The sequence below is a fragment of the Poecile atricapillus genome, chromosome Z (genome assembly GCF_030490865.1).
Source record: "Poecile atricapillus isolate bPoeAtr1 chromosome Z, bPoeAtr1.hap1, whole genome shotgun sequence".
Classification (NCBI taxonomy): Eukaryota; Metazoa; Chordata; class Aves; order Passeriformes; family Paridae; genus Poecile; species Poecile atricapillus.
In genome coordinates, this window is record NC_081289.1 from 84,719,052 (window position 1) to 84,731,540 (window position 12,489).

The following is a 12,489-nucleotide window of genomic DNA, read 5'->3' on the forward strand; positions in this document are numbered from 1 at the left end:
AGACTTGCACTGTTAGATTATACCACTGCACCAAAATGAGGGTCTAACTTGCATTATCTGGGACTTTGTGTGGTTGCATTCACAGTCAAAGGAACAGTTTCCAACCTACTTTCTTGGACCACTTTTCTTGCAATTCCTTACCTTTAGACACAACATAACTCCTACAAGGCAGAATTATGAGAGACACAGGCAATGAAAAACAAATAATAGTGATTTCAACCTGAAATGACACAGAAACCATTTTGATGTTGCCTTCTTAAAACTTTCTAAACTTCTTCATATTTCTTCATATTTTTAATTATCACTATGGATTTTCACTTTTGCACATTCCTATTTAAATCTTTGCTCCATCTTTTGAAAAGCATTTAAATCAGCTGGAGATATTCTTGGATTTGCATCTGTTGCTGTTCGAAAAAATGTTGTACTTACCAGCTGTCTACTTACCAATTTAATCTGCCATCTTTTAAAGATAGTAGGAAGAATTAATCTTAGTAAAACTCCAAGTACAGTTGTCTCAAGGGTAGACTTGTACAACATGGTTAATATCTCCCTCTTTATTTTTCACTGTAAAATCCCATATTAAGGAGGTGAAGAATAAAAATATTTCAACTCACCAGTTGCATCAGGTTTTATTTTGGTTTGAATATCACACATTTTGTTGTAAATAAGACTTCCAGGAGCAGAACAGTAGTCTTCCTACTAGCCTAGTTATTCACAGTTACACCTGTGCTGTTGCAAAAGCGGAGCCTTAACAGACTGCATTAACAAGATTAAATGGAAGAAGTAATAAGGCACAGACTGTTCCATTTCATTAAAGAAAGGAAGAAGAGTGCTGGAGGCGCTAAGTAATAAAACAATATTTTCTTTTGATACCCTATTAATGTATGCATTTCCTATTTCAGTCCAGTGATTTTAATTTTTTTTTTCCTCTGGAAATTCTGAATAAATCTCAGTTTTCCTTTGTCATCAGTTTTTGTTTCGGATAAATATATATATAAGATATGGAGGATTAGAGTGGCAGATGTAAGATGCCAAATTATTACAGATAAAATCCCCATGTTGTGAAATGTCACCTACATCTTGCCTACTTTCAGCCAGGGCTAAAAACTAAATTTGCTTCCAGTGTTTTTAGATGGCATGTGACAGACCTGTCTGAATTGCCCCTGTTGAATATCCATTACATTAAAGGAATATTAATTGAATCCCAGTTGCCCTTAGGTTGTACAGAAAAGGGGAACTTAGGGTTAAGCTCTCAGTATGAATCTCTAACAGAGCTGCTCAGAGCCTAGAACTACTATATTTTTCCCCTTAGGCTTCCATAATGGCTAGAATTGCATCCTGTTTCATAAGTTACCCTTGCAAAGGCATGCAGAGGCTGTTATGCACCAAATGTGGTGCAGCTGAACACAAAACAAGATTTACACAGGATTTCTGTTGAAAATAAAACAAAGCAAAACAGTGCATAAGAAGAGAGCATTCCTACAAGATAGCTAATACATTATATGCATTGCCTCCTACTAATTCACTTTTCCCTTATGAGTATTTGTGGACTTCCTGTGAGAAAGTCCTCTCACCTCCCCATTACATATTTCCAGCTTTCCTGCACCATTGTTACTTCACTTCCAGGTAACCTTTACTTTTTAATCCATTTTCTCATGCCCTAAACTTTTGCATAAAGAAGCTGTTGGAATAAGGGATAATTCAGATTCAAACAGTTCTGTCATGCAACCCCTGCATATTAATTTCCTTGGAATTCATGCCAAAGACAAAGCAGAGAGCACTTAACTTTCAAGATTCAGTTAGCCTGATACATGAAGAAGACTGTTAATCATACATATTACTGGGAAAAAAAAAAGTTCAAAATTGCCATCTCAGCCACCTTTGCTTTGAATGCTTGCTTGGTTTAGATAAAACAGTTGAGGAATTTTCAGAGAAACCAATGCAAGAGGAAATGCTATGGGAGAGTTCTGAGTTTTATGAAAGTAAGCAGAATTATTGGAGATTGGGAGAAGTACAGAAAACAAACACATGAGCTGGGAATAGTCAGGCTGAAAAAATATTTTCCCGATAATACAGAAAACATTATTTGAAGTATAATAAGGATGAGTAAACAACTTATTTAAATTTGCATAAGCATTACACAGCTATTTTTTCTTGTCTCTTCCTAAAACCAGTCACATATAGTCATATACATGTGTTGCTCTGGGTTTATAAACTTAAACACAGTCTCAAACTCTTGGTCTGTGGCATTTTGATGAATAAACATTTCCTGTCTTGTTAAAAAGCAGTTCACTCTCTATTATTTCATTAATTGAAGCCCTTTGATGTTATGGAGCATAATTTTTCCTGACTGGGTAAATAATTGGTGTATAATTTTCCTTCTGTTGCAACAGTGTTTCATTCTGCTGAAGTACTGATTGCCTAAGAAGATCTTTAAGTCTAACTGTTTCATAAAATATTAGAGTTTCCCATTAGACACACCGCTTTCCTCTCAGATAAAAAACATGGATCAAAGAAATGGCCAAAAGAAATGAACAATATTTAAGTGGGTTTTTTCCCCCTCTTTTCCCTCTGTAATTTGTGTAACTGCAAATTAGTTCTGCATGAGTCAGAAAAAAATCAATAGATTGCTGCCAAATACTGCGTATCCTTCTGATGCATGATTTAGTATCAAACTGGTAGTGAGCAATGACTCCAGACACACCAGCATTCAAATCAAGAACTATCATTGACTAGTAGCCTAATAAATCCCATGGTATGTCCTGCTGGATGTGCTCTGCCCCTGCAGGGATTAGGCTGTAAGGACTTCAAGAGCACAATGAACTGCCTCAAACACTGTCAAAGAAGGAAGTTCTCCTAAAATAAGCCACTACAACAGGAACTTAAGAAAAGCACAGGTGGCAAACAGGGAGGCATTAATACCAGACCTAAATGGAGGTGAAGGTTTGGAATTGGCACTTTGGAAAAATTCCACTGTGCAGACTGTGGCAAGAGTACAGGTGGCAACAACAGGAAGATGCTAGGCCTGGTGAGGCAAATCTGGGTAACCTATCCAGAGAAAAACTCCCACCATGGCAAACTGTGAGAAAGGAAACAGCTACTTACACACATGCCATTCTAAGTTACAGGAACAGCATCTGTGCCTCACGGATAGAGAGGATATGGGCCTGGGAAAGAGTGGTACCTCCAGAAGAATCCTTTGGGACCCCTGGCACTGAGTGAACCACTGTGAAGAAGAACAAGCAGGATGCCAGAGGAATGCCATGGTGTCTTTGTCTTCCCCCTCTGCCTCCTATTCATATTTCTGTCTCCACCTCACATTTACAATTAAATAAAATCTGTACTATTGATTTTGGTGTATGGTCTTGTTTGCACCTTAATGCAGGCAGAGGCACCCCATAAAAATTGGATCCTAACACAGAGCAGGCAGAACTTGGATGCAGAAGTCTGTGCAATATTTACTTTTTGAAATGAGACCTGAGATCCAGGAAAAAATGCAAGTATTTTAACTCTTACAGAAATATAATGATACAACATAATCTTCAGTTTGTATATCTAGAAATGTACCTCACTGACTCTCAGCTGAAAAAAAACCCCTATGTTGAAAAATAATTTCAAAAGCCAGACAAACACAAAATGAATACTCCACTCATCTACAGCACAGGTTACAGCAAGCTCTGAAATCCATGCCTTATAAGCTCCCTTTTGACCATGAAGCTGTCCTATGAGCTGGCTTAACAGCCTGAATCTCAATAAAAGGCATCACCACACACCTGGAGTTCTTTTTAACTGTTTGAACACAAAGAGATCATAGAACCAGAATAGTTTGGGTTGGAAGGGATCTTCAGAGGTCATCCAGTTCCAGCCTTCCTGCAATGAACATAGAAATATTTGCACATTCATGACAAAATATTGTCCGATTGTGTTCAACAGGAAAGATTTCTTTTTTGATATGGTAAGCATTTTTGAGGCAAGGGGTTGTAGAGAAATAGGGTGGAGTTTCTGGTTTAATTCTGTACCAGCCATATGGTGGTGGGGCTATTGCTTCAGGAGGGAGCCAGGGCCAGCAGCAGCAGGGTTGCCACTGGGCTAAAGGGAAGAGAGGTATGCAAGTTTCGGGATCAGCCTGGCACAGCCAGCCCCCTCTGCCACTGGCAGTCTTTCCCCCATTTCTCTGGGCTGCATCTTTTCTGCTTTGGTGCTAAAACACACAAAAGGAGGAGAGCAGCAGCAGTGTGGAGCGGAGCACAGCCCACTGCAAGGGGCCGAAGCTGCAGCCGCTGCAGCCAGGACTTCTGGGTGCTCCACTCCTGCTCCCGGTCAGGCCCAGGAGAACGGTGCCCTGACCTGCTTCAGAGCCCTCTCAGGTCCCACCTGGTTTTGTCTTTATCCTGTTCTTCCAGGGTTTTTGTGTGGGGAGAGGGAAGGTAAGCTGTGACTCCCTGACAATATATTGTCTTTGTTTTCCCAAAACCCATGCGGCCCAGCACAGGACCAATCATAAATTTTGCCTTTGCCTGGGAAAACCACGTTGGGCAGTGTTTTTGTTTGTTCAGTGATGAACATCCATTTTGTATGAAACACTCCCTCTTTTCTATGCTCTTTTATTAATATTTTTGTGGTTATTGTGATTTTTCACTAAAGTGTGACTCCAGTTTAAAATCTTCCCTAGGGTTTCCTCCACTGTCAGGAGAGGGTAGGGAAAAGGGAATAGCTTGAGTGGGTTTAATTTTCCTGCTGTGTTTTAAACTACCACATTAAGAAAGGAAGGAATATGACATCACTGAACACTTTGTAATATAGCCTTATTCCTAAATGACTTAATTCTCTCATCAGTCTAATTTGCTGAGCAGTTAATAGCATCTTATAACCACCCACAATCACAGAATGAACTATGGAAATGAGGAATGTAAACAATTTATCCCAGTAATTTGGAAAGAAAATAAACTATAGAAATTTTTGCACAGAAACTGATTATCAAAGTACAAATAGCATTCTCCTGAAAGACAAATAGATTAAAATTCAAAAACTGATTGGGTATTACATTTTTTTGGTAAAAACTACAAACATTCCACAACATGGTCTGCTGAAGCCACCCTGTGCAATTCTATAGCTCAGGAAGTCCTTCAGATTCTTGCAGATAAAATCTGGTTGGTTGATAGCTGAAGTAAAAATTATTTAGCTAAAGCAAAGAAAACCTGGACATCACTTTAAAGATGATAAATATGCAGAGCAGGATGGAGGTACAGTGGAATTCACTCCCACCCAGCAACCTTGCTCTTGTTAAGAGCAGACCCAAGATGCACCCTGTTTTGGTTCTGGCTATATTGTTATTTTTTTCAATAGACAAGAGAGGCCATGGGGAGGACATGGAGGTTATCCTCTACCACCTCATGTAGTTTTTGGGGGCAGGAAGACAGGGATTTTGTCTGGGAAGAAGGGACTTCTGTTTGAGTAAATGTGGCAGAAGGAGCAGCCAGGCAATGCTGGCTCTAAGCTGGAGCATGGAGCTGGGAAATGCTGTTTCCAAGCAATCACATGTGAATCCTTTGCCTATGTTGTACACTTTGTTATTAATATTGCATTGCTCTTTCCAGTAAATTGATCTTATCCTGCTCTGCTCTGCACTGAGGCAGCCCCACTCTAAACATTGTGTGCAGTTTTGGGCATTAAGCTGTTAGAAAGCATCCAAAGAAGAGCACAAGGATGGTGAAGGGCCTTGAGGGGAAGCTGCATGAGGAATGGCTGAGGTGCCTTGGTTTGTTCAGCCTGGAGAAGACTGGACGGAGACCTCATTGCTGCCTTCAAAATCCTTGCGAATGAAGTGGAGAGTCAGGCACTGATCTCTTCACTCTTGTGGCCAGGAAAGGCTTGAGAGGACTCAAGGACACAGCATGAAGCTAAGTCAGAGGAGGTTTAGATTAGATTTAAGGAAAAGACACAGTATTGAATGGGTGTATCATATTCCTTATCACACACCAGCCCTGGGAAAGTTGAAAAATATAATGGACTGCTAAAAACCACACTGAAAGCAAGGAGTGGGGGTACCTTCACACACTGGGACCTTCATTTAGTGAAGGCCACAGGGTTAGTTACCACTAGAGGCTCCACCAGTTGAGTTGAGCAGGCCCTGCCCCATCAAAACCTTCACAGATCAGATAAGGGATGAAGTCCCTATGTGGTCCATTTGATAAATGTGTTAGGGAACAGAGTTTGGATTAGTCCTGCTTTAAGCAAAAGCAAACCCATCTGTGGGACTGTTTTTGCTCAATGACCTTGGTGCACTTGCTGCATAATGCAGCTGGACGGGGAAACACGATGTGTACATGAAGGGGATCTGATTTTTAGGTGAGAGCAGTCTGTAATGTTTTCTTGTGTATTATTAGTAGCTGAATGCCATAACTACCATGGACAGTGAGTCTGGACTGCTCCAGATACACTGGTCATGAGCTCATGATGCAGTCTGCAACCATCTGACAGCACAGCAGCCCTCCTGCCCTGCAAGACATCTAGGACAGACAGAACCCACACAATGAACTCAACAGATATCTTGGAGGGACAGATATTGACTATGGAAACTGTCCTTGTGTATGTATGTCTATATATATGTACATAGTTTGAAGGTATAGGATCAAGGTATGATATTGATGGTACAGGATAAGGGCTGGATAATACCCAATAATATCAGGACAGGGTTCATTATTTGCAGTAGCCAGGTTGGGCCATGGCTAGGGTCCAGAAGTTGTTCTATACCACTTCAAGTCATTGCCAGGGCAGCAGTAAGGAAGCCTCTTCTGGGAGAATGTGTTCCTTCCAGTCAGGTAAATGGGGTAGAGGGAGTGGTCCTGTAACTCTGGTTCTGAGGCTGAAAGTGGTTGGGTAAAGTGCATTCTGAGCAACCATGTGTGAATTGTTTGCCTGTCTTTTACACCTTGTTGTTATTATTGTTGCCTTACTGCTCATTTTCTTATCTCCTTGCTGTTTCCATTAAATTGTTCTTATCTCAGCCTGTGATCCTTTGTGCCTTCAAGTCTCCTCTCCATCCTGCAACAGGAGAGAGGGGAGAGTCGGTGGCACATGCAGAGTGTCAGTGGGAGCACAAAGTTGGGGTGTACCATTCCTTTACCATGCCACACCCATAGACAGAACTCTTTTTCTTCTGCTGTAGTTTTATCATCCAGCTGTCTGGGGATTGAGAGAAAGGAAAAAAAAAAATAATAAATTACGTTTATCTGTGCACAGGCAAGGTTCAGAACCTCATTTGGTATGGACTGATACAGGGTTGCCAAGGTCAGTGAAGCTGAGCCAAATGATATTAATTATACTGATTGTGGGTCAGTTCCTCTTTTCATTTATCCTGATATTCACACAATAGTTGAAAAATAGAGTGTTATAAAAAGGCTGTAAGTAATTGTATGATTCTCCTTCTGAAGGCTGCCTATGATATTTCCCCTGGTCTTAACTTCAAGAACTGTAGAAAACTGAGCAGCAGCTTCTAGATTGTGGCTCCATACAATCACGAAGAAGGTGCTTCTGTTCATTTATTTTAGGAAGTAGGTATTGTCCTTGGGAAATGTGATCAGATGAACCTCACTCTGTCTTTTGCTTTGTATATCCTTCAGCCATGCAAGCTCTGATCAACCTTGCAAGTGCCCTTTCCGATGCTGGCCTTCCTCCTTTGCAGATACAGAACAGAAAGAAAAGACTTACTGTATCCTGAAATCCTTGTGATCTGTAAATCTAAGTCTCTGCTGCCCTAGGGACATTTCAACAATGTGAATCAAGTTCTATTCCAGTTGCAAGCTAAAGATATAAAAATGGTGATGTTGCTTTCTAGTTTAAAGAAAAATCAATAGAAACTTATGAAGAATGCTGGTGCTTTAATCAGAGCTGCTATTTATGATAGAATATGGATGGCATATTCTCCAGTCACAGCAAAAGGATCAACACAAGAAACTGGCAGCAGGATTTTCTGTCAGCTCTTTTTTATTCTATTTTTTCTGGTGAAAAGTGATCCCAGCAGATTGCGTAAAGGGAAGCCATGAAAGAAAAAGAGCATGCTCTAAAGGTCTATTAGTCCACTGTGCAGTATATTTTAAGTTTAAAGACTTCAGAAATTATAAGAAAGGACATACCTCTATGTACAGAAAATAAGTATCTTTGGACAACCTTATAACATTGAGGTGACAGGCTTCCTCTGTTGATATGAACTTTTTAGGTCTTTGAAAAACACTGAATGAGTGTTAAGAACTAGGGACCAGAGTATCATCCATGGGAAAAACGGAAAAGAAATTATGGACATGTACTAAATGGTATCTTCGAACTGCACTGGAAATGGTGAGCTAATAATAGGGTGGTCTTATATTATACTTCCCCTTTTAAACTTGCAAGATCTATGTGACTTGTTTTGACTGACTCTTCGTCTCACCACTTACTTTTTGTTTTACCTCCCAAAGAGACTGACCACTCTTGATAAAAAACTCTCTTCCCTAAAAAAGGATGACACGTGTCCCTGACACATATAAAGAGAAATTCACAGCTAAATACGTTCAGGAGTGAATCAGGTATTTTAGACTCCTACAGTCCAGATGTTCACACATGACCTAATCAGGCTACCAAACTTTTGCTGTAGGAAACCACTGACTTTCCAGAAAAATTGTTGCTGTTTTCATTATTTCAAACCTTGTGTGTCACACATTGTGAGTGTCAGTATCTTACTACTGGATGACAATATTGGAGGAAATTTTTTGTAATGGTCTGTTGTCTGGGAAACTATTATTTCTGTAGGTCAGTTTAGTCCTAGAAGCCAGTATGCTTTGCTCCAACCTTCAATGGTTGCCCAATTTGTTGATATTTTTATTCTATGATTTAAGAAGCCAGTAAATTTTTAAATTGTGAGTCACCTTCTGAGAAGGAATACTTTGGTAGCTCCTTCCACGTTGAAAGCACTGATGTATATTACACAATTTCTGCTTGATAGTCTGAATATGAAAGCCATGGTTACATTGCCGTATGAATGACATGTAGAAGTATATTTATTTGCCTGCACAGGATAAATAACTACATCCCCCAAATTTTGAACGTTAAGGGAAATTATTTTTATATAGCTCTTTTGTGTGTTGATGATAAATTTCAGCTTTCTGCAGCAACAGGACCACTGTCTCCTAAGCATTTTGGTCTGACCTGTTAGAAAAAGCTGTGCTTTACAAAGCACATCTCACAAGAGAAGCAGAGATAAATCTAAGGTGGTGTTTTTATTTTATTTTCTTTAAACAAGGGTAAATGGCATTCTATATTTTGTTATAAACCAGAAAGATCAGCAACCTGAATATTTTTCTATAGTTACTGATCTGTCAAGAAGAGTAGTAACCACACATTGAAAATAAAAGCCAAACTGGAAGGATTTATACAAGTTAGGTAATTAAATAAATTACATTAAATGGAAGCTTTTTCAAGAGTATCTAAATGCAAGCCTTACTCATTTATACTTTAACCAAAGTATGAAACCTCTTGGTTTTATTCCTATATACTGCTGTAACCACATACTGCTCAAATTTAAGCTCTAGACTCGCTGTAACCAAAATGCCTTGTTGGAAACCTAATAAAGTGAGACATTTATCTGTCAGTGACGATAATCAGTATGCATAATTCAGTGTGAGACCTCTGTATTTCCACTTTACTGTAAGGAAACAATAAATTCTCTCTGGGACCTCTTCATTATATGCATTAGCAAATGATATTTGATGGGCAGCAATGCTGCTTCCGAACTGCACTCATATCATGTCCCTTCAGTCTGCCAAGCCCAAACACTGGAAATGGAGATGTGAAATGACAAACACATCACAAATATTTCAGTGGGCACCCTGAACCTAATGAATTTGTGCTCCATCTAGCTGGGAGGAGAATGGAGTTCTTGTGTCTTAGGTAAAACTCAGGCAGTTTTCACAAACAAGAACACTGCCTGCCATGTTATAAGGTCAGTCAAAAAGAAAGCATCACTGCTGGGTTCCTAATCATGAATCTCACGCTCATTAATAATACACAAAAGAACATCAAACCCTTCTAAAACAAGAAGTCCAGAGCTTTGCTGTAATACCTCTGCTAGCACTTCTCCTCTGCACTCCTGAAGACACATATTGTGCTTTTGATAGAAAGAGTGAGTGCTTTTAAGTCACTTTTCTAAATATTACCACAGCCTTGTTTCCAAGCTCAGCATGTGAATAATAAATGCATAATTTAACAAATTTAAAAACAGTGGAAAAAAATAATTGTTAACTAAAGATGATTGTAGCAGGCAGAAGACAGGTGAGTGATCAGGAGCCACTCAATGTGCTGCTATTTTAGTTATTGTGCTCAAAAGAATCTTCAAGCTTGTGGCCTTGTCCTTCAAAGTCCTCCAGGAAGGCATGAAATGGAGAGAAACTACCATCAGTATGACAGCTTTATTCAGACTAGTGACATAAAAAAGACAGACATCCACACTGAAATACATTAGGGTCAGAACAAAAAAAAAAGAACCCAAAGAATAGAGAATCCTAAGAATTCGGTACTCAGTCACCTGTGCCTTAAGACACTTAAAGTGGGATCAGTAAACCTCTGTGTGCTTAGATGTAGGGTATGGGCAGTCCAGTGATTTGCCGTTGGGTCTGGGTTTGTGAACTGTCAACACACAAATGCTGGAGAAGAAAAAACAGTATCTTAGGTGACTTGGGCAACATTTCTTGGGATGCATTTAATTTTGAAGATTTGTCTAATTACCTTCTCAACAGCAACTAACTCATAGAACTGTACTAGTGACATTAGAATATAGGGGAAGCAGTGAAAGAGCTATTTTTATGCCATCATTAGATACACCAAATGTAAGCATTTGCTTACAGCGATGTGATTGCCCCTTTGCCCAAAGTACCTGACATTTTTTTCTGACAAAACTTTAATGAGCACAGCTGTAACTTCTTTAAGGTTAAATGGAACACAGCTTTGTCATCCTACCTGTATAAAACAAACTGGGTGTTTTTTTGTTTATTTGTTTTGTTATTGCCACAGGGCAAAGAATAACCTGTTTGTAAGCCCATACCTAGCAGCCACATCCAAGGCAAAGCTCTGTGGCTTCTCTGTGGCCAAAGTGATGCAGAACAAGAAGTGCAAAATGTTTGAGCCACATGGAAGTTCAGGGACATTTAGGTAATTAGGCAAATGTGTACTAGAAGCAATGTATCAGAACACTTTCACAAGACATGGTGAGACGCCTCAGTAAGAGCCTCCGTTTCATCAGCTGATAAAGCCTATCACTAGCTACGGAATGAAGGAAAGGAGTAATATCAAATGAATCACAAATAACAGCTTCCTGCCATGCTAGCGAAATAATACATCCTTGTCAGAAGCCTTTCATCCAGACACTTTAAAAGAAATGAGAACAAGCTGTAAGAAGAGAAGAGACCGCTAGGAGAACAGCAGTGTTACTGTAACTTTTTATCGATGTCACACTACTGCCTCATTATGTTAGTACACTTTCCTGGCTTCCCCTTCCAGGAGCTGCCAATGAATTTAGAGAAGTGAAATACAAACTTCTATAATCTACCTCTTAGATTCAAAAACGCCCTCAAAATAACCAAAGCTAATAAAGTATAGTTGACTAGCAGTGTTAGTCATCATAAAACATAAAAGTGGAAAGCAAAAGGATTCTGATTCCTAGGCCATGAAATATAATCCCTTTTCACTGTTTATATCAATTGTTCTTGGAAACAATACAAGATATAACTTCCTAGTGAGGTCGATTAGCTGATGAAATCTAAGAATCCAGTTTAAAAAAAAGAAAAAAAGTACCAAAAAAAATATTTATTGGAATTTTTTATTCTGGTATGTATACAGACAAGACATATCTATTTGGAAGTGAAAGATTTCCTGCTCTGTGAAAGATTTTCCACTCTGAGACAGAGAAACTTCATTTGCTTTAAGAAGTTAAATGAATGGTACAGCAGAGAAATCATATTTACCAACGTTACATACTACAATACTGTCCGCTGCATTCTTAAAAGTGGAAGTACAGTTATGTTACAGATGTCAAAAATGGAATTGCTATTAAAAATGTCTTAACGGTACTGTATGCTCAGGTCTGCCTATAATCACCTTTCTACTCATTTTTCTTCTCCCCACAAATGCTATTTATGGGGAAAGTAAGTGTGTTATCATCTACCCCTTTGCATCGGTGTCATGCATAATGTAATTCCTATGATTTTCTGCACCTCAAAAGTGCAGCCATTTCCCATAAATACACAGAGGAAGAAAATTACCCTAACTCAAATTACTGAACAAGAGACAGTCCTTACTAATATAGATTGAATAACTACAGATAGCATTAGTATTTTCAGTTCAAGTGGTTCTACACTCAATTATTAACCAACCCTACCTCATGCTCCCTTGGATGCTAATTACTTCTGATGATGTGACTCAGGAAATCTGAGCAAAACTGTAATATTGGTTCCATTGAGA

At 39.2% G+C, this 12,489-nt stretch overlaps 1 protein-coding gene across 2 annotated transcripts in view; it reads right to left on the reverse strand.

Annotated features, from left to right (window-relative positions):
* Positions 1-12,489, reverse strand: part of RORB (RAR related orphan receptor B) — a 128,224-nt gene that overhangs the window by 41,931 nt on the left and 73,804 nt on the right. The window contains exon 1 of one of the 2 annotated variants that reach the window (XM_058825939.1): positions 615-654. The exons of the other annotated variant lie outside the window; for it this stretch is intronic. Coding sequence (XP_058681922.1) covers positions 615-654 — 40 coding nt within the window. Of the gene's footprint in view, positions 1-614; positions 655-12,489 lie in introns of those variants that run through there. 2 annotated transcript variants of the gene reach the window in all.